Raw genomic sequence first — 23,138 nt, forward strand, 5'->3', positions numbered from 1 at the left:
TGAAAAGAAAAGCACACAGGAAGTATTGTAGCCTACAAATCAAAAAAATCTCGAGCAACACCAGTAGACCTGTTGCAGTACAAGAGAGTGGTGTGAAAGATGCATGGGCTGAGCTGCATCTTCCTTCTCACCTACATGGTGCTGAATGTTGGTAAGATTTAAAGTTTTTATACATGTTGACTCTTTTATTCATCTAGGAAAGGAAAGATAGGGACAGATGTGAAGGGGATTTTAAAACCCTCGAGATGTTAAACAACAAATTATGGCATTTCGTTGTAAAGCCTTGTACCATAATTTTTTATCTGAATTTTCACTATTTTACTTTATTTAGTTATTTATAAGTTTTAATCCTCAGTTTATGTAAAAAAAAATGTGCTGAGACCCAATGCTCAGGAAATTTATCACAATGTGTGAGAATGAGAGTTTAAAACCACAAGTGCATGCAAGTTTTTAAGTTCCTTTACACAAGTCCAACAGTTCCCCTAGAAACTACTTTTTTAAAGAAGTAATGGAAGCAATAGAAACTGAAAGGTCTGGATTTTCCAGAGGAACTGGATTATTGTTGTTAAAGAAAAAGTGCATTGATTTATACAGTTTTCTCTTTAAGCAGCAAGAAACTTTCAATTGCATCAGATGAGGCAGCGTGGTAGAAAAGAGGGGGATTTCATGTAACTAGTCGGTGGTGGAGGAAGCATTCAGATCCGTACCTCAAGTTAAAGTGATCATACCACACTGTAAAAATACACCATTACAAGTAAAAGATCTGTAATGAAAACATTACTGAGTAAATGTGTAAGTATAGTCTAGAAAATGTACTTAAAGTACTGTGACAGTGTATTTCATCTCATCAGATTATTATTGCTAATGCATTAATGTAAAAGCAGGGTTTTACTGCTGTAGTTGGTTGAGGTGCAGCTGAGCTTGCACAACAAGTAATGATTATTTTCATCATGGATTAATCTGCTGATTATATTCTGAATTAAATGATTGTTTGGTTTGTATGGCTTCTGAAAATAGTGAAAATTGCCATCACAATCATCCAGAGCCCAAAGTGACACCTTCTCAATGCTTGTTTTGTCCCAACAACAGTCCAAACTTCAAAATTATTACAAATTCATTAAAATTATTCAAAGAATTAGAAGGAAAAGCAGTAAATTCTCAAATTTTTTAGGCTGGAACCATTAAATGTTTTTGCGTGAAAAATGATTATCAAAATAACTGAAAATCTGTTTTCTTTCAATTAATACACTGTTGAGTAGTTCAATTTATAACAAAGCATCACATTATAAGTCCCTCATATATTTTGCATGTCAAAAATCTGAATTTGTAAAGTACTTAGGGCTGTCAAATAATTGTAGTAATGTACAATTTTTCTGTCTGAGACATAAAGTAAAAGTAGAAAGTGTCATGAAAAGAAAATACTCAAGCACACAAACCTCAAATTTAAATAAATGTACTTAGCTCATCACAGCAACTAGTAATAAAAGCGGAAATGTTTTTGAGTCAGGTGAACTGACCATATATGGTGGCTGAGGGAGCTGAACATACTGCCACTTTTTCCTGCATTAACCAGCACAACAGGCTGTAAACACGACACTGACACAGAATAAAATCACTGTAAACAAAGTTGTTATAGCTAAAGTTTTAATAATGTTGCCCATTTACACATCCAGCAGCAATGTTCACTCTCCTTTTAGCTCTGGTTGGTCACCACCAACCTCTGAGGTTAATAGCTGTCTTTTTTAGCTGCCAAATGCTACAGTATGTTCACCAGCTGGTTGCTAACTTTGTCATTTGGTGTTGGGCCATTACAGTGCCGTACAGCTGGTTTTCACAGCTTGTTTGCTGAAACCGACACTGATGAGAGAGGAGAGAATGAACCAAGAAAGTACATTTATAAGCAGTTACACAAAAACAACAAGCTGAAAGACGCTAAAATATCAATTTAAAAGGTAATTTTTAAATTTGAGAAGGTTGAAGTTCGTCATAAAACTAATGAAATATAAGACTGTGAAAATACATAATTAGAAAGACTAGACAACAAACTGTTGCGTAGGTGACGTCTCATTTAATGCTTCCCAAAGCACATAAGCGAAACTTTTTAGTCGGTACCATATTTTAGCTAACTCACAGAACTGACAAACACTCCCTTTACATAACTGCACGTCAGTAAGGAAGGATATATTTATTTATTTTAAATATTACTTTCATGGCTTTATTCAATAGGACAACTTGAGAAAAGACAGGAAACAGGATGTGAGAGAAGAGGGGATGACATGCAGGAAAGGGCCACAGATCAGACTCAAACCCTGGGCCGCTGCAGTGAGAACTCAGCCTCTGTACATGGGATGCACGCTCTATCAACTGAGCTATTGTGGCACCCGAGTAAGGCCGGGTTTATTAGTATTTTTACCTGTTTTAATACTTTTTCACTGCTGAGGTATAGTAGGTGAGACAGTACACTGAGCGGTTTTAAACAAAACTAAATGATACTTAACTATTTTTACAACAGACTGCAACTTTATTGACTTGCAAAATGATCTTTCAAATTGACAAACATCATATGTGTAATTCTTTCCACAATTCAAACAGGATCAAACATTTATGTGTCCCTTCCATTGACTACTGTACAATTTTCTTTTTCTAAATAAGGTCCCATCAGGCACCCTGGAAGCAGCAGGACTTCTGCTTGCTATGTTAAAACTGTTAAGAATGGAAGCACTTCAGCATCTTTTCTTAACCTTAAACGCCGAAGGGTTTGTTATACAGAACCATCCATACTAAATACATGTCCTGTGCATGTGCCATAGCTAGGAATTAATTTAAGCCTTTCCTATCATATTGTGTACCACTATCAGGGGGCAATGTTAGCTAGGAGGTGGTTAGCTAGGAACATAAGCTGTAAATGGGCTATCAAATATGCTGTTTTACCTTAAAATACGGCCCGAAATCCCTCCAGATTTTCACAATCCATTGTCAGTTTGACAGATTCCCTGCATTTACATGACTTACAGCCTGGAAAACAAATGACAACATTTGAATTTCCCACCCTGAGCGTGACATCAGAGAAAAATGGCTGCCATGTGAATATGGTCTATTTGGGAAGAGAGAGGACAATGAAGGGAGGGACAGAGGACAATGGGCAGAAAGAGGACTGAGGCAGACACTAGCCCTTTTCAAACAGAGACTCCGCATTACCTCCGCCAATTCTCTGCTGTTGTTTGTTCACATAGAACCAAGCAGCTCCAGCGTAAAGCCGCATCAGTGTATCAATTCATTCAGCAAACCGGCGCTCCAGATCCAAATGAGGCATGATGGTACACGTGATTATGTTGAAGTCTGTGTTTTTTTTAACGTGCTCCCCCAGGTGTCCACCTGTCCATCTAAACATGTACCCGCTGACTGTTTGCAATCATATGGATGCTGTTATAATGTGTTGTGATTGAGATCCTGACCCACCATGCATCCTGGAAAGTGACAAAGTTACGTTTTTTTCGCTCTAAATTACATATTAGCCATCAGTAAACAGCAACGCTGTCTGACTCTTTCACTCGCGGGGAGGGATGCTTTTTTCTCGGGGAAAGTTCGCTGAAGTCTCGGTCAGGACAGTTGGCAGTCGCAGTGATTTTTAGTAACTACAGTAACTACAACAACACAATAGTGGAAGGAGACAGTTCAAGTTTTTTGCCGGGGACAGATGCTGTTTTTTGGGCAGAAATGTGACGAGGGGTCGGTAGGACAGACAGGATGACAGACTCTTCTCCATGTATATTTTTTTTTACCGTATACTACCTGCGGAGGCGCATCAGAGCCGCAGCGATATTTCATCCCTCACTGCATCTGAAACTTTCACACAGAGGAGGATGCTGAGAATTGGTGCAGGATCTCCGCACTCAATCTCTGCACGCATCTCTGACTGAACTTACGACTATAGAATTGCACCGTGGGTAATGTAGGCACTGAGTTTTTATGCTAGGTTCTGCTGCATCAGTTTAGATTGTCCAAATAGTCCGACAATATACAGGAGTTTAATGCTTAATTGATGGATTGTTCCTTTAACATTAACACTATTGTAACACCCTTGTGTGTTGCAATGTTTACTTCTGTTTCAAGCTCTGTAAATTCCCACAAATATTTTCTCTCACCCTGGGTCTATTTGGCCCTGATCTGCCTCCGAGTGCATATTGATGTATGTGAAGAATGACACTTGTGTCACAGCCACTTGTTTATGTGTGTGTAAGTGCATTATAGGCAACATGCTGAATTCTCTATATTGTAACATGGAAAAGGCAGGATTCATGGAACAAATATCAATTTGTGTGAAATCACAACATAAACAACAAGTGTTGAACACACATTTGCCACAGAGGTACTTTAGTGTCCTGTTACACACTTGCTTCTTTTCTTTATTTGGACTGTAGATAAGATAGATGAAGACTGGGTTGTGCAGACATAAACAAAATATTAGAAATGAATGCATTTTTAAAATATTATGAAAAACAAATTTAGTGGTGAGATTGACTTAAAATATCAAATTATTTCTAAAACAGTTTTTCAAGTCCTGATTATTTACGAGTAACAATTTCAGTTTAGTTGCAATTCAGATTAAGGTTTAACATGTCATAAGAGTCATGTGGTCTGTTTTTTCCACAAATTGCAGCCATCCATGTCTCTTTGGCTTTCAACATCGATATGAAAGACCCTGATGTCTACACTGGTGAACAAAAAGATTTCTTTGGATACAAAGTGGTTCAGTTCTTGTCTGGTAAAGAGAAAGGGTAAGTCTGCATTTACAACTTGGTGGTTCAGTTAATATTTATTATTGCTGTGTTTATTGCAAAATCCTTATTACCCATCAGCCCAGTAGCTAAAAATGTTCATCAGTTAGGCAAGATTTCCTTTTGTGTGTAGCATAGATGTTATGTGCTTGTGTGAGCCTGGCCACTGAAATGGTTAAGATTAGTGTCATCTCGGTTGTTCATCCCCAGGATAATTGTTACAGCACCTCTGCAGCGAAATGGATCTGGGGGAATATGCAAACCTGTTCATGTCAAAGACACCCAGTGCTTCAACCCTAAAGGTATAAGTGCAGTTTTTGAAATAAACACTACACAGTGAATCCCACTATTACAAAGAGGAACAGTACAATTTCCAACAATGCAGAAAGATGACATCTTAAATGAAAAAATGTCATATTGCAGCCTAAAAACTTTGTGTATTTTAAATCAAATGCTACTCTTGCAGAAATTTCTCTTGACCACACAACAATACCAGTCAAGTACCTTGGCCTGTCAATAGCTAAAGACTCCAATCGCTCCCAATTCACTGTAAGATAAAATCTAAAATACACTTTCTGTGACATTTTTTTCAAAGTTCTGAGCAAAACAATTTCATATGATCAAGTTAATTTCACCTCTTATGTTCTGATCTAGGTTTGCAGTCCAAGTGTAGCTCATGAATGTGATGAGAACTCCTATCTGAACAGTGTGTGTTACACGGTGACAAGTGATCTTCAGCAGATCTCCCGTTCAACACCTGCTTTCCAAGGTAAAAACATTTAGAGAGCGTATACTTCTCCAACTCACTGTGGTCATAGCACTTGGTCCTGGCAGTAAGATATTATATTCAATGTTATGTTCTTGACTAAACTGTCCTTACAAACGTTCCCTCTGTTATTCTTTTCAGAATGCACAAAAAAGACAGTGGACCTTGTCTTTCTATTTGATGGATCACAGAGTATGACTGACGGGGAGTTCCACAAGAATAAAGAATTCATAGTGGATATAATGAAGAGCCTCAATCAAACATCAGTCAAGGTCACTGCACTACTGCAACATTACAGCATATATAGCATTTGTTTGTTAAATTGAAAAACAATGTTATATGAATACTATCATTTTTTCTCTATTTTTCAGTTTGCAGCAGTTCAGTTCTCCTTTGGTTTCAGAAAGGTTTTTGACTTCAATGACTATCAAGCTGGTAGTGCTTTTAAAAGACTAATGGCAGAAGTCCATATGAAGAGTCTTACCAACACACACAGAGCCCTCAAATTTGTGTTGTAAGTTCAGTTACATCACATAAACAGCTCTTAAACTCTCAAACAACTTAATAACTTTAAACAAACTGCACAATAAGTACAACTGTAAAATCATAACCATCTTATTTGTTAATGTATTCATATTTATACATAAAGTTTTATTCTGAGCATTACAGTTTCACCTGTTACATTTGTTTCAGGGATGAAATCTTTGAAAACCCTGGTGCAGGCGCCTCTCCTGATGCAACTAAAGTTCTGGTGCTGATCACAGATGGAGATCCTAGTGATGATGACGACGGCATTATTAAAAGATATAATGACAAAAACATTATTCGTTTTGTCATTGCGGTAAGCTGTCTTTGATATAACGTGTTTCATCTTTATATCTTATTTGCCCAATGGATCAAATAATCACATGAGGTATACCTCAGAGATGTAAAAAGTTAGATAATGTTGCTTTAAGTAACAATTGTGCCAGAGCTCAGCTTAAATAGTGCAACTTGTACTGATTCAACATTTGAGTCCAGTATTGTACAAAACTGTCTTGTTAAAACTGTCTTGTTGACATCAGACGTCGAGGTACTTCATAATTTCAAGCAGCATTCTGGTTTCAGGTCAAAGACGTTCAGCTGGACAAATTTGAGAACATTGCTTCAGAACCAAAAAAAAATAATATCTTCAAAATTGAGAACTACAATGGACTCACAGGAATACTGGAAAACTTTCAAAATAAGATCTTTAGTATGGAAGGTGATGTTGAATTGTATAGTTTTCTTTTCCTTCTTTGTAAAATAATGTTTTGACAAAAAACAATTTTATCTAAAGTGTATGCCCCTGCAATAGTAACATGAAATATTACTGCAACTTTTTATATAGGCTCCAGACAGGCTCTAGCCGGAGAGCTGACCAATGAAATGTCTCAGAGTGGATTTAGTGCCGTCTTCTACAAGGTGAGTAAAATCACAAAGTCAAATGTTGACAATCAGAGAAAAGAAAAGTAAATTGGCAGTAACCGTAAATGACTTTTATAGAATAAAAAAGGTCCCAGAGTCCCATATGAAATCACACATGTATTGGTAGCACACATGCCTTTAGCAGCTACACAGAAATGTCAGATAAGCAACAGAAAATGGCAACTTGTGTATGTTTGCAGCAGAGTGTAAGCTAGGTAGGAAAGGCGAACTTCACCAGTAAGAATGAAGCTAGACGTCATCAGCACAGTGGAGACAATTCAAGTGATGAGGTTGAATCTATGAAAAATGACCATGAATTTCAGAAGATCATAGCATTTGGTTCGTCCCCCTGTTGCTTTAATGACAGGATGCACTCATGCTTGCATGGCCTCCACAAGTTTCGCAAAACATAATGACTCATCTTATCCCATAATGATTTATTAAAAAAAAAAAAAAAAGAAAGAAAGAAAAAGAAAAACAATGCACTACAGTCAACCAAACCACACCTTTAGGCTGTGTTCAGACCAAATCTGGTGGTGCAGTGAAACGCCGCAGGGTTGTGCGACAGTTTACTGTCACTCCATGGCCATGTGTGTGACACGTTGTGAACTTTAACCGACCCCCGGATCAGTTTGGTAATAATAATAGTAATAAAATTAGCTTGGCTTTGTATAGCGCCTTTCACAGGACCCAAAAAGCTTTACACAGTAGGATCAATGCTACACAAACAGAAAAACACAAACAAACAAACAGAAAGTAGTAACAAGGATTAGAGTCTGTCAGGGAAGCAGAATTGAGAGAGGTTGTAGACTGTAGTGAACAGGTGGTGTTTGAGGAGTTATTTTTACACATGTCCAGAGATGAAGCATTAAGGTAGAGCACTTATGCTACTAGCACTAGCAGTTGTCCTACTTGTGATTGTTTGTCCACAATGGTGGTTTAAAAGTAACAGTGAATAACCAGGATGTGAGGTATATTGTTGCGTTGTGTTTCAAACTGGGGCACCAAAGACCAAGACCTAACTGAGTGATCACAGGTGAACATCGTGCTACTTAACATTCACAGTCTAACATCATCGGCATCCACAGATGAAAAGTGCACAATGCCAAACTGAGTGAATACACATGACACATTACGTTACACTCCACTGTGGATTCAGTCATTCATGCCGTTAGTCTGATCGCCAGTTTATGTGATTGGCCAAACCACGCAACGTGGCATCGGGCTTGAGTCTGTTTCAACTTTTTTGCCACAGCTGTTTTTGTTGTTCAGAAGCTCCTGGGCTCAAAACCACCGTAGCCAAAATTGACTACCCTCATTAAAATTAATGGGAAGACATAAGTTTTCACCAGATTGACGGATTTGGTGTGAATGTAGCCTTAAGGTGCTGACCCCACCCTGTCTCACTGGACCAAACTCACTGGACAAAGTAATCTGACTGCTGCTAGACAGACTAGGCAGTTGATCTGTCACCTCCCAACATAACTACTGTTGTTGGTTCCACTTCCCTTTGTTCACTGACCAGACCTGCACATTTCTGTCAACAGGATACCATGATTCTGGGTTCAGTGGGAACCAACACATGGCGTGGTTCTCTCCAAGAGCTTCATGAACAAAAAGAAACACAAATTCAAGATCCTCTCATGGAGAACGACTCCTACATGGGTAGTAAAGTTATTTATTTAGTTTCATGTTTTCTGCTTCTTTATTAACAGATTTTTTTGTTTGACTTGAGTTACTGATGTTTTATTTTTAAATGATGCATGGCAAAAAAACATTCACAGATCAGCCACAACATTAAAACCACTAACAAGTGAAGCAAATAACGTTGATCGTAGAGGTACAATGCAATGTTCGACTGGGTAACCTTGGCTCTTGGATGCCACTTGACACAAATGACACACAGATGATCACTGCCATCAGGGAGCGCCATTGCCAATGTGGGGGCGTGATTGTTCTTTGACAATCAAAATGGATCCCAGCACAACATTGCATTGAAACAAGATAATCTAAATCATTCACTTACATGTTACTGGTTTTATTGCTGTGTGTTTAAGTCTTATTAAATCAGTTTCCAACCTCAATTATGGGTTAAAAATAGCTTTGTACTGCAAAAGTAGCAAATACATAAGAGGGGATCATAAACTGAGTAAATGTTCATCTACAACCCCTTCAAAATTAGAAAAAACAGCATTAGGTTTCATGAAAATTAACATAACATAGTGAATTTATGAAGTGAAATTATTTGAAATTACTCTGTTGCAGGATACTCTACTTCTGTTGGAGAGAAGAATGAAGCTCTTCTATATTTCACTGGTGCACCAAGATTTGAACACATAGGACAGGTCATACTTTTCAGACATGATGGCAAGAGCTGGACCCCAGCCCAAAGAATAAATGGGGAGCAGGTTGGTAACTGTTTTGAAAAAGAAAATGGCTTTACTTAACAGAAATTATTTTTGTAAGTTTGCCTTAAAACAACATTATGTTGAAATTGGCATTTTGCGTGATTTGGCACCCCAATCCACAGTTTCTGAGTGCATCACTGTCATAAATACAGACCCCAGGCCTGTAACAATTTATCACAATGACATAATGTAGATGCTAAGGACAAACAAAACTCATTACGTCATAACAATGTTGAGTCTTTGAAACTTGTATCTTGAAGTAAACATGTATAAAATGTTGTGATCCTACCCTCTCACTGAAGTTACATAGTGCAGAAACAAGTGATGGAGGGCAGAGTGGCTGTGACAGAGACACCACTTGAATAACAAAAGACTGTCCAAGAGGCAGGTTTACTTTTATTTTTGGGATCACTTTCCTTATTAATACCTAGAAACCCCTCACATTTACATCTTAGACTTGGCTGAGGAGGAAATATCATTTCATAGTCCTGTTCATGTTAGACAGACAGCACATGGAAAATACAGTAATCAAAAACAGTACGCACAATGGCACACAAAATAATATGCCATTCCACAGATAAACTAAGTTAACCTGCATCTTGGAAAAAGCAGCTGGACCCCGATTCCCAGATTGTATCTTTGTCTTGAAGAAATCTAGCTGCCTTCTTTGGTCAAATCTGCTGCTTTACTTTCTCTACATTTAGAGATGCAAAATGCATGTTGCACCTTTATGAAAATGTGCAAAGGCACGTCATTTCTGTGGTTGCAGGGAGGAAACCAAAGAACTTCCTTGTGCTGGCACCATTTTGTAAGTTAAATGATATAAACCTCACTTTTCAGATTGGTTCCTACTTTGGTGCAGAGCTGTGCTCAGTAGATATTGACTCAGATGGGAACACCGATTTTCTGCTGGTGGGAGCTCCCCTGTTTTACCAGGAGAGGGAGAAGAGAGAGGGCCATATATACGTCTACACACTGACTGATGAGGTGGGATCAGATTTAAATGAGATTACAGTGAGATATTGAATGTTTTTATTGATTGTCTTAATCAATAAACTGGTGTTCTTATATTCACAGCTGCGACTGAATAGAGAACAGAATATGATTGCACCATCCATGGGGAGATTTGGCACCACTATATCCAGTCTTGCAGATCTGAATGGAGATGGACTCCGAGACGTTGCTGTTGGAGCCCCCCTTGAAGATGATTACAGAGGGGCTGTGTACATCTTCCTTGGTGACAAACACAGAGGGATACGCAGCACTTTCAGCCAGGTGAGACAGAAAATCAGAAAAGAAACACAATATCCTCCATTGTTGTTTTGTTTTTAAAAAAGTTAACCCTCTATATGAAGAGAAGAGCAACTGACTGGTTGAGTGATCACTATGCAAGGAGCAGACAAAACTTCTTCTTCTATATCAATCAGTAGTGCATCACGTCAGCCCTGTGGCTAAGGGATTAAGGCCCTGACAAACCAGGCCAATGTCGGGTTGTTTGTGAGCGTAAACAGCGCCTTGTTGTCCCGTGTTGGATTTTTGGCTGAAAGAGCATGTAATATCCTCCATTGTTGTTGTTGAGTTGGCAGCAAAGCCCACTGGTAAGAGAATGACTGTTTGGCCGCTAAGCAAGCCAATCAAAAAAGTTAATTGTAGAGAAATGGAAAAAGAAAGGGAAAGCCCCTGGAGCCCATCACTAGAAGCGATTATTTAACGAAGTTAGTGCGCTTTCTTTTTATTTTTTGCCTCTGCGCCAGTGCCATTTGCAACTTTTTATCAGACATATTTGATAAAAAGTCATCACTGCTTTGTCATAACAACAGTTATTTGTAGTTCTGAGTCTTCCAGTTTCCATTTTTGATGAATAAAGACTCTCTTGTGGTATGGAGAGTTATTTCCTTTCATGCAGGCGCAGAAGGCACAAGGTAGCTGGCAGTGGGTTGCAGTCTTTGGGGTATGTCAAGTGCAGCCTTTTGGCTGAGACACAGGCAACTCAACAGCCAGCCTCTTGTCACTGCTAGTTCTTTGCTGTCAGTTTGGTGTGTCTGGGCCATTAAGGTGTTGACCCTGAACAACAATGGGTTGTTAGGTTGTTGGGTCAAGTCTAGCTGGAGACACATCCAATTTCCCCCAACATACTTTTTTTTATAGTGCATCACCATCAGGAGGGTTAGGCAAATGTGCTTGTTTGCCAAAACATCAGTCTAAAACTGGCGTTTGAATAAAATTAAAAAGTCATCCATGGAATTATATAACTGATTACAGAATATGATTATCATCAGGGTTTTTTATGAGTTTGGTATTTACCTTCAAAACCTTTATTTGTCTCACCTGGATAAATCACATACTGTTTCAGTGATTTCTCTATCTATGTTATTCCAGAGAATCTTGGGGAAGGAAATACACCTTCGGCTGAGATTCTTTGGACAGGCAATCTATGGGGAAATAGACCTTGGAGAGGATGGACTCCCAGACATTGTGGTCGGATCACAAGGCATGGCTGTTGTCTTGAGGTACGGATACTGTGTACATTAAGTAGGTCAAATTGCTAACTCTCAGGCTGGAGATATACTTCATCTTAACAAGTCGCATGCACATGATGACTGTCTGGTGTTTGGAGCGTTGCTTGTGTGCATCATCAAATAATAAACATATGTGTAAATGTCATGAACTATGCAGCTTGTCTATCTCAAAGCATGGTTAAAAAGCAAGTCTACCTCTGGCTTTAGCCTCTCAACGCCAAATACATCTCAGAGTTCAGTTTTCAACAAGAGTGGCACACATTACCTGAATCTACCTGCCTTCACTCATCATGTACAATAAACTGTGCACAATGAGTGAATGCAGCATTGCAAACTGTACAATAAACTAAGACATAATACATTTTTTGACTGGGACAGATTTGATGATTCAAGGGCAGCAGCCATATTTTCTATATGTTGAAAATCAACGCAAATCACCCCATCCAGCAGTGTTTTCAACAAGGCAAATGTGAAGAAGAATTTTGTGTGAATGTGGGAGGGAACTGTCAATTATCTTACATACAAACTCTCCCATACAACCCAAGGATAAAGTAGTTTGAAGTCATTTTGGCTTTTAGCTTTGCCAGAGCAGAGTTGCAGAGGGTAGTGATATCGTGGACTGGTGTTTTGATTACCTAGCTTGCCTGCTTAAGTATACAATCATCCTAGAGAAAAGATCCTGTGCAAAGTATAATAATGCCTTTTTAATTATAATTTAATTTGACGAATGTCTTTCAGGGCCAGGCCAGTACTTAATGTCACGGTTCATCTGTCTTTTCAACCTGAGAAGATAAGCACTGAAAAAATCGGCTGTGTGGGCAACACAAACGAAAATTTACCAATGGTCAACTTAACAGCCTGCTTTGAAATGGTAGAAACAACAAAGAGCAAAGCAGGTAAGGACTTGTCTCAATAATGTATGCATTAACAGCTGCTGATGCTGTTCATCCTATCAATGTGTTATTTTAACCCTTCTGGATGCCTTTACAGGGGCGATGCGCTCTGGACTAAACATCTCGTACACGCTCCATGTGGATCCAACAAGAAAAATCATTCGAGGTTTCTTCAGTCAAGATGACAGGACAGCTAAAAATGTTACTTCCACCTTTGAGCTGAGGGATAAACACACCTGCTTCAACTACCCCATCTACATGCCAGTATGGAGACCAATGAATAATATTAACCATACTTATAATACTACTACTACTACTACTACTACTACTACTACTAATACTAATAATAATAATAATAATAGCAATAATAATTATAATACATTTTATGTGCATAGCATTTTTCAAGAGACTCAAAGACACTTTGCATGTCATCTAAACCATCACATACTGTTTAACTATCTGTACTGTATATAAGCATATCTCTCCATCTAAAAATATTGTCCATGTGTCTGTATATAAACTAGTACACCTCAAATTTAAAATAGTTTCATAAAGCATGTCAAGTATATTGATCAACTTTTGTTGGTTATTATGATGAACAATTATAGACTATAGCCCAACATTTTTGCTTTGGGCTCCTCTTCTTTTGTTCTGCATTGTCTGAGCATTTCTTTAACAAAGTCCAGATGACTCTTTTTTCTTGCAGAAATGTGTGACAGACACCTTATCACCCATCAGCATCAGAGTGAACTTTGGCCAAATTGACAGTGCAGCTGCCATCCTGAACGTAGACAGCAAAAGGACGGCTGTTGTTGAGGTACACATTTGCATTCATACAGTTTTGTCTTTTACATGTTTTGATAAAGGAAGTGATCAGCGCTCTGCACACTACTAGGCAGACATAATATATGAAATGCAATTCTGTTTAAGGATGTGATGATGACTTTTGTGAATGTGTCTTTTGCAACACTCTTTCCAAGTGGTAACCTTTACCTTTGACACAGATAGCAAAGTCTGCCTTTAGGACATATTTGTCACTAAAGATCAAAATGAGCTGAAACAGTGACTTTCTAAAATCTATGGGATGAGTGGGAACTAGTGGGCCAGCGGAAGAAACACTACTGTTGTGGTGCAGTGACACGTCATTTAGAGATTTGGTTTTCGCCTATTGTTATCCATGTGGTTCTTGAAAACTCCATGTAAAAAGATAGGGCAGGCAGGAGCTGCGCTGCAGCATCAACGCTGCCTGTCTGGACACACTATACACGAGCGAGATGCAGCAGCTCAGCAACACAGCCGCCACACATTACATAAGCAGGCTGTGTGGACCAGGGGTTATCGGCAGCAATCTGCAAGTGGCTCACTTCAAAAGGAGGGGGATCCCCGATAGGGGTATTTACAAAAAGGCATAAACAACTAATGTTACAACAGCAAAGAACACTTAACTAGAGCGCAATCAATGCAACAACTGCTACCCTAGCTGAGACAATTGCAGCAGCAAGGTGAACAGGATGCGTGTCTTCAGCGTAGGAAATCAAGAGAGAGCTGAGATGACAACTGTGTGCCTTCATAAAATGACCTCCTTCAGCGATTGGCTAATGAGAACCCAGTAGATGAGAAAGCAGAACAATACAGGCCACTTTACAAACAGGGATACATCATACATCATGGCCCACATATATCATCCTGGTACACTAACATGCTGTTTAGCAGGTATAATGTTTACCATGTTCAAAATCTTATATTATCCAGCATTGTCCAAATGTTTAAAGCTGCTAGTGGTGATGTAATGGTGTCGGTAAAAAATGTTTTGCAGCACATTGTACCAACTGTGTAGCATTTAACTGCTACAGTAAGTGTGGGTAGAAAAAAATCGATTCACATAAGAATTGCGATTCTCATCTCACACAATTCAGAATCTATTCACAAATGTCAAAAATCTATTTTCGAAGTGTTAATTAGTGTTGTGATGTTGAAAGGTGGAACTAGACTGTGAGGCTAGTGCAGCACGCAGACAATTTACGGCATTCAAATGCTAGTGTTATGTTGCAGCTTATCTTCAAACAAGGCAGCAGCAGCAGACTTTAATTTCATTTATTGACTAGATAATTACCTTTGGAAGACAAATGTTAAGCTGGCCACACGTTTGTGAACACACTTCATTTTGTCATAAGATGTCTGACGTAACGTTAAAGAGTGGAGGAGTGGACAGCAGTAACAAAACAGACCAGCTTGACAACTGCTAACAAGCTAACAAACACACAGCATTCAACTCGTTAGACAAACTCTGTGGTGTAGAAAATACCTCTGCTTCTGCTCAGCGTCCTGTACAATGATGGATCCCCCGGAGCTAACAGTGCAGCAGAGTGGCTGGTCTCACTACTGGACCATGGTTAATAATGCAGCAGAGCACAACCCCTTATTTTGTTGTCCACATACACACATGCATGTTTTCAAGTGAATCAATTAATTTATCTTAATTTCCAGTTGTCTCATATTGTATTTCAGCAGATTAAGGACCTCAATGGTTCCTAATGGTTTAGCACACAATAAACTGGAGCAAAAGACTTTCTATTCAATCAATAATTGAATCGGATACCCAAAAAACGAAATTGAATTATGAGAGTGACAAAGATTAACACCCGTCTGCTAAAGCCTACCTAAGTATTTCTGCTGATCAATACTAACATGCTGATTAGCAGCCATAATGTTGACCATGATCACAATCTTCTATTAGCATGTGTGTAAGCATGCTAACATCCAATTATTGGCACTATTAACAAAGTGCAACAAAGACTGATGGGAATGTCATTAGTTCTGCAGATATTTGGTTGTAAGCCAAAGTATTGGGGAAACTTGGATTGAATGATGGCACCAGATGAAAAGTCAGGAGATCAAAGTTATTACAGTTAATATGGGGACAAAATGAAGATCTATACCAAATTTCAAGCACTCTTCTTCATTTTTGTAGTTGCCTGGTCACAAAAACTATAATGTTGTTTTATTGTGTTCCAGGAATCGTGTTTTGATTTTCTGGCTTTCTCTGTTTTTTCAAGCATGACATTAACTTCTTTTTCTTTTTTTGGTCTACAGGTTCCCTTTGAAAAGCAATGCAGAAAAAATGACACCTGTATTGCTGAACTTGAGCTCGATTTCAACTTCACGTATGTATATCTGACAAACATAGCGTGGCAAAAGTAACATCATTTGACCAAATCTAAGAAGTACTCTCTTTCTCTTAGGACCCCAACATTATTAGTGGCAGAAAAGAAATACTTCACCCTGTTTGTAAAACTGTCCAATCATGGTGATGACTCGTACAACACCAGCCTTTCAATGGAACATCCTCTAGGCCTCTCCTTCTCTCGGATGACTTTGGCAGAGGTGACTTAAAAATCAAACTTGTATATCATGTCGCCCTCAGTGGCCACCTTGTATCTGAGTACCTGCTTTTGCTAAAGGGGCACACCACAGACTTTACAAATCAAAGTATGCTCACAGTCACAACTGAATATGTGAAAAAGGATCTATTAAGCATTTGTGGCCCCAGAGGGAACTGCATGAAGACTGATAAATTACCTCAAATGATATCATTTGAGTCTAGGTCTGCTAGGCCTACAATAGTGAAAATGATACAAATCTGGTGTGAGGAGTTAGAAAGAAGTCCTCAACTCTGCTTGAGGCTAGTGGCTCAAGGGGACATTAGCCGCTACTAGCATGAAACATCCACATTTCCAAACTGTTGGTGGCTGAGTTGCATTGTGAGTAATGCTGGTGCCAGGTTCTGACAAGAAAGAGCAATGATTGGAATAATCAGGACAATATTTCTAGTTCTGCTGCATTGATTTTCATCCTTTTTTAAAATCTGTCCATCATGAATCAGACAATGTTATAGTAGGGCTTTGCAAAATTGGTGGAGAGGTGGAGAATGCAAAAAAATATGCTAGTCATGTAACATCAGCTTAATGCATAAAAGCCCACAGGCATTGCCAAAAAGTCTGCTCGTTCAAATTAAACATCAGAAGAGAGAAGAACGGTGATTTAAGTGACTTTGACTTGGAAGTCATGGTTGGAAATTCAATGTCACCTGACGAACAATTTGGCGTAAACAACACAAATCAATGGATCCATCCATTGTCCCAATGGTTACAGCTGCTCGTGGTGATGAATGGTGTCAGAAAGATTTTCTGGCACACATTCCACCAACTGACTGTTCAGCATTTAACTCCTGCAGCCTACTTAAATATCGTTGCTGAATATATGCACAAGGGGCGGGGCATCTCAGTTCAAGTCAAATTCTGTGAACCTGACACCACAATGCAGTGAATAAATACACAAAACCCCAACATTCCAGAAAATGTCCCATTTGACCCAAAGCCCATTTGTGCAACAGCCCGTTAAACTAAAAACAAAAAACAAATCCGAATCCCTAAAGAAAAGACTTGATCATTTAATCTTTGTTGAACTGTCCATCCATTTTAAGTGTGTATCCACTGCAAAGCTTTCGTTCACACTTGTGCTACTCAAAGAGGAAAGGAAACTGAATGTGGATGTGTGGGGTGTCAGAGGCGGAACTGTTCTCAAACACAATAAATGACTCTGAGAACTAATGCTGTTTGAAATCTCTCTCTTTATAATTACTGAATATTTAAACTTAAACACAAATGCAAAACTTAAACACAACCATGTACGCACACACATCGCAGCATTCGAATTGAACTAAAACCTTTTGTTCTAGAGGGTCTCAGTTCACATGTGTTTGTGCGCATTCTTCTCTTAAAACAGGCAACAAGACCAACGCTCCACAGCTGTGACCACATTCTTGATAAAACTACATGCGGCATCAGCCTTCCTGTGTATCGCAGCCGATCAACTGTGAGTTTCATAAACCAATAGCTATGACTAACTGCCTGAGCCTTCTCTAATTGTCACTTTCTCTGTGAGCAAAATCTAACATAACTGTCTTTTTCCTGTGAAGGCAACATTTAACACTTCTTTCCACATCAATACTGAATATGAGTGGAATGACACTGTTTCGATGACCATTATTGGAAAAAGGTACACAGCTCCTCTTTTTTTTTGTATGATTAAAATATGATTTACTCTCATTACGTATTTCATGTTTGATATTCATTACAAATGCTTTTTACATCCTCAGTGACAATTCAAACTCCTCCAGGAACAGTTCCCTGACCAAAAGCATCCCAGTACAATATGAAATTAAAATGGTAGTAACAGTGTAAGTGACAATTCACATGAATCTTATTTCTATAACTGCAGATCTTAGATGTACATTTTGACCATCCTGCTTTCTTTCCAGGAACGACGACACCATCACCTATCTGAACTTCTCAACAGAGGATGCAGCACCTAAAAAAATGGTTGCTATATACAAGGTGAGGCTGTAAATTATTATGCAACAAGCAACCATCCAGTCCCATGGCAAATGGCAAACTAATCATGAACAACTAATCAATCTGCAAGTCTAGAGCTGCATTAACTGATTTCTTGGCTACTTGGGGGCAGCTGATCAAGCACCAAACACAACACTGACACAATAGCATCTCATAAAAACTCTATGGTGAACTAGTTGGCAAACAATTACCTATTTACGCATTGCAGACACAGCAAAATTAGTATTCATTTGCAGTCATGTCCCTGCAAATCTTTATCACTCTTCTTTTTGCTCTATTTTCATCCTCACCAACTTGGCCTTAAAGGTGATTAATCGGGCCCATAAGTTGCTAAAGGCTCCACTGTGTTTACTAGCTAGTCGCCAACTTTGGCTGTCAGAGGTTTGCTAGAGAACAGTTTGTGTGCAGGCGAAAAAACGAAGTGTAACACATACTTTTATGAGGGTTTGGTATGGACAAAGGAATGAGACATGATATAACATAACTCCAGAAAAAGCCATCAGTAAGTCAAGAATTTCTCTGTCAGACTAGTATACAGCATGAGAATAACATGATAAGATATGAATCTGGAACTTGAAGACAGTTAGCTTAGCTTAACATAAAGGCTGGAAAAAGAATGGTAATGGCTAATCTGGCTCTGTCCAAAGGTTAAAAAAAAAAACAGTCTACTAGCAGAAAATAGTCTGACACATTACCACCTTAAAACAAAAACGTGTAATCTGACTTGTTTTTCGTTTAAATTAAACAAACAAGATATAATGTGTTAATTAGTGAGCATTAAAGGTGCTGCTTTGAAGACTTTTTTCACCCTTGGACAGAGCCAGCGTTTATGCTAAGCTAAGCTCACTGGCTGCTGGCTTTAGCTTTACATTTACCATATAAACAGGAGAGTGGTGTCAATCTTCTCATCGAACTCTCAGCAAGAAAGTGAATCGTTGTATTTTACAAAATGTTGAACCTCAATAAAATGGACCACCTGTCTCCCACTGTTTGCAGATAAGAAACACTGGTTTCAAGGCTTATCCTATCAACGTGTCCCTGTTCTTTCCAACTAAACTGGAACATAACTTTGAAATGGAGAACTATCAAGTCTTTGTCCAGCAGGTAAGCAGAAACAGGACTTACATACATACATACAAACTGCTGTTTAGAACAAAACATCCTTAATTCTTACCAATTACTTTTTTTTTTTTAGAACAAAACCCAATGCACAAGCATTACTGACAAAAAGTCTGAAGTAAGTACAACATATTTAGTATCAAAATATTCTCACTGAACATGTCATGAAATTACAAATCCCAAATAAACTGTTGCTGTGTTGCAGTACTGCTCCCCAGAAAAATACTGCAAAAACATAGTGTGTGATAGTTTCATCCTGGACAAAGAATCAAGCACAGAGTTTAGATGGTCAGGAGACGTACAATTTAAGGATCTCAAACAGCATGCAGCGGTACGTAGCAGACAGGATACACACCACATGTACCACTGAAAGTGGTAGATATATCATTAATTTACATAATCTTTTGCAGAATATTGCCTTTCTTAAGCGATACACTGGAGAGGCTGCGGAGGTCAAATTTAAAAGCTTTATACATGTCAGTTATGATGATCAACGATATGTGCTGGACTCTAAAAAAAAACAGGTATGTTGTTGCATGTAAGACCACAGTAATGCCATTTAAAAAATAATGCTTTTTAATATTATTCAGTATACACAATTTATCATGTTTGTCAACCACAGAATAAAGGGGGTTTTAAACAGAAGTCTGCTGAAACTGGCTTATGGAAAGACAACGATCCAACAATGAAATGGGTACATACCAGTCTACACATGAACAGCCAAAACCATTTTGTCTACAAGAAATGTTAGATCCTCGTTCAAAATAGCAAAGGTCCCACAAACCTTTTATTCTCTCTGCCAACAGACTGAAGTTCAGGTTGAGCTCATAATACCCCCGGATGAACTGCTGATCATTTTAACTGGAACTATTCTGGGATTTTTGCTTCTGGTCATAATTACAGTCATCATGTTTAAGGTAAGAGTCAATAGATCTTTCTACATAAAATACAAAAAGAAGACAAATTTTTGTCTCCATATGCAGAACTGTTGCCTGAATGTTTGGAACTGAATTAAAAACATATACATGATTTTTTTTTCTCCTGTAAAATGGGTCTCCCTGGCTTTCCTTGAAATAACTTTTCTTCTTTCTTCTGTCACAAGTTGGGTTGCTTTAAGCGGAAAACGCTTGAGTATTATCAAGAACAGGAGGAAAGAGCTTCTCTTCAGGCTTGTGCCGACATGGACTTAACCCCTGCCCTCACGGAGGGGATAGCCAGCCAATCACAGACTAATGGCAAATCTGAAGAGGAAAAAACGCGTCTTGATGATGGTGAGGCAGACGGTGCCACCCGGCCGGCTGATACAAAGGAACAACTGGATTAAAGTATGAATTTACCACTATCAAAATGGGCTATGGCCGTTTATCGGGATATGATTAGCTTAGCTTACCATAAAGACTGGACACTATGGGACAACAAGCTCATAAAATCCACCTGCCAGCCCTTCCAAAGCTCTAAAGTGGGCAGATATATTTTCCCTTTAACAGAGCCAGTCTAGCCATTTCATCTCTTCTTCTAGTGTTTATGTTAAGCTGTCTCCTCGCTCCAGATTCATGTCAACTGGTCATCGGCAAGGAGACACTGGCTTCTCATGTTAATGGCTTCTTTCACCAGTTGTCCAAAGACTTTTGACAGAGACAGGGCCCATATTCCCTATGCTAAGGAAGACATTGAAGCTGAGTCACATGAAACAAACGTGGTGAAGCCTTTTTCTCTTTTTAAAAAGTTTTCTATGTAAAAGGCACTCTGACAGAGCAGGTGCAAACTTCTCCCTCAACATTGTAAATACATGAGCTGTAAATCCAAGTAATGTTACATCTGGTTTAGTGTGACCCTATCGACCAGCCCAGTCACCAGGATAAAATGTTTGCATACGTTATAGCATAACGTTCACATTTGTGTGTGTCATAGGCAACGTACTATATAGACATTTCCACAAATCGTGTCATATCACATTCACATGACACATTTATAACCTGACTTCCATGTATGGAGGTGGAGGGGAGGGTGGTGGTGTTACAGGTGAGAAGGCTGTCAAGCCAGTGACCGCTGTTGGAGACTTTGTTTCAACATTTGTCAGTGTGAAGCAACCTCAGGACAATTTCCAGCCATGTTTGCTAACGCCATCTACTGCAGGTAATACAATGACTAGGGATAAGTGCCTCATACAACCCCACACCAAAATACCTGAACCATCCCTTCAAGCCAGAAAGTGATATTTTCCGAACCCTAACCTAAGCCTAGCTAGAGGATAAGTACAGCATTATTGCAAGATTAAACTAAAAATTAAACCTCAAGAAACAGTAAGTTGCATCATAAAGGAAATTAAAAGTTTCAGTATATCCATGGTTCGCAGAAACATAGTGCCATAGTTTATCCTGCTGATTGGGTTTTCTCCACAGAACTGGTTGTTTGTTGGTGTAAAGCTGACCAAGTTTTACATCCTTTTGTTAGCATCTCCTACATTTATCCATTAGTATTATTAATGAATATATTATTTGCACTGTAATATACTGTACAGTATTACTAGTAAGTCTTTAGCTATTTTCAATCGTCTGCATGGTATTGAATGGGGGATTCACATTCCTCTCAGCTGACTGCTTGTTAAAGGTGAGCTGAATAGGATTTGTTAGTAGCAGATTATTTGTGTATTAGCCATTGTTTTATAGGAAAATCCTACTGATTGTGCCTTTAAAATGTATAGCTTTTTAATAATGATCATCTGAGTAAATGCAGTGGTACATTAAATGCATTGTTTATTGATAGTAATCTTGCAAAACATTGTCTTTGTAGACAGCATTCCGTAGGTTGGTAACACTTTACAATAATGTGCACAAAATTGTGAGTAGCACCTAAGGAATGAGTAAGAAACAAATGGATAGTAGAGCTCCTGGAGTCTGTCCCGAGGAGGAGACTCCTTAATGGTCCTCAAACCTGAAATGCATTTACCTTATCGCCTGAACCAGTGCTCTTACAATATTTCAGCCTCACCTGGCACAGTCGACATTTGACATTTTTAGTATATAAAAAAAAAAATTCCATTCTGCCCACTGTTTTTCTTGTAAATATGTGAGCACATGCGCTATTTTTATCAGTTACTCTGATGACACTTAATTAAGACACTGATGTACTTGTAACATGGGTGAATTATTAAAGGCAGGAGGAAAAAACAATCACACTTTTTAAAAATGCTATTATGTAATACAGTACGGTCAGCAAGTACATGTTCCTCTGAGGTCTTATTTAAATCTGACTGTCTGTTGGCAGTCAAGTGGGAATAAGGAATCCTAAAACATTGGTGATGCAGGCATATGTTGTGGTTTCCCATTGTTTGTTTGTGTGTATATACAGTATATATTTCTTTTTGCTCACAATAACTTTTTATTCTCTTCATCAATAAAAACACGATGCCCCGTGTGTCCAAATGAGTGCTTGGATTTTATTTCTCAGTATTATCTTGCCTTTCTTATCATGAATTATTATGATTACTATGTTGTGTTGCTTTATTTTGCCACCTTAAAAACAGAAAGGCAATCCACATTTTACCTGCAAGAAACAAAAAAAACAAAACAAACAGTGACAACCTGTCCAGAAAAATGGATTTGCCAAAAAAGGAGGAATAGTGGTAGTGCGGTGCTATTGATTTAAAGGATCACTTTGTAGCTTTGGAGAAGAAATACAAACGTATAAGAAAACACGCAAACATACGCAAATTAAAAAAAAACACAAGCAAATTAGCCCATTAATGGTCACAGATGAATTTTACGACTTCCATTATAGCTCCTAAAATAGTAG

General features: G+C 38.5%; 1 protein-coding gene across 1 annotated transcript; it reads left to right on the top strand.

Moving 5' to 3' along the window:
- Positions 1-72: 72 nt before the first annotated feature.
- Positions 73-22,681, top strand: LOC311263875 (integrin alpha-M-like). The gene is made up of 31 exons (XM_084364219.1): positions 73-151; positions 4,661-4,778; positions 4,989-5,080; positions 5,245-5,327; positions 5,433-5,547; positions 5,686-5,816; positions 5,916-6,058; positions 6,238-6,385; positions 6,652-6,787; positions 6,914-6,987; positions 8,538-8,655; positions 9,256-9,398; positions 10,239-10,385; positions 10,476-10,673; positions 11,778-11,908; positions 12,656-12,813; positions 12,908-13,074; positions 13,517-13,627; positions 15,904-15,974; positions 16,053-16,194; positions 17,596-17,685; positions 17,789-17,868; positions 17,969-18,049; positions 18,131-18,206; positions 19,221-19,328; positions 19,420-19,461; positions 19,549-19,674; positions 19,754-19,867; positions 19,966-20,037; positions 20,150-20,260; positions 20,446-22,681. Exons 1-31 carry the CDS (start codon positions 100-102, stop codon positions 20,665-20,667), a joined length of 3,600 nt encoding a protein of 1,199 aa, XP_084220345.1. The 5' UTR covers positions 73-99; the 3' UTR covers positions 20,668-22,681.
- The last annotated feature ends 457 nt before the right edge of the window (positions 22,682-23,138 follow it).

This window comes from Pagrus pagrus (genome assembly GCF_965226575.1).
Source record: "Pagrus pagrus genome assembly, chromosome: 2".
Lineage (NCBI taxonomy): Eukaryota > Metazoa > Chordata > Actinopteri > Spariformes > Sparidae > Pagrus > Pagrus pagrus.

Excerpts from the sequence above, each read along its gene's own strand:
- LOC311263875 (XM_084364219.1), top strand. The coding sequence starts at position 100 with ATGCATGGGCTGAGCTGCATCTTCCTTCTCACCTACATGGTGCTGAAT. Across the intron at positions 5,081-5,244 it reads CCAGTGCTTCAACCCTAAAG|AAATTTCTCTTGACCACACA; the intron begins GTATAAGTGCAG and ends CTACTCTTGCAG. Across the intron at positions 16,195-17,595 it reads CTCGGATGACTTTGGCAGAG|GCAACAAGACCAACGCTCCA; the intron begins GTGACTTAAAAA and ends CTCTTAAAACAG.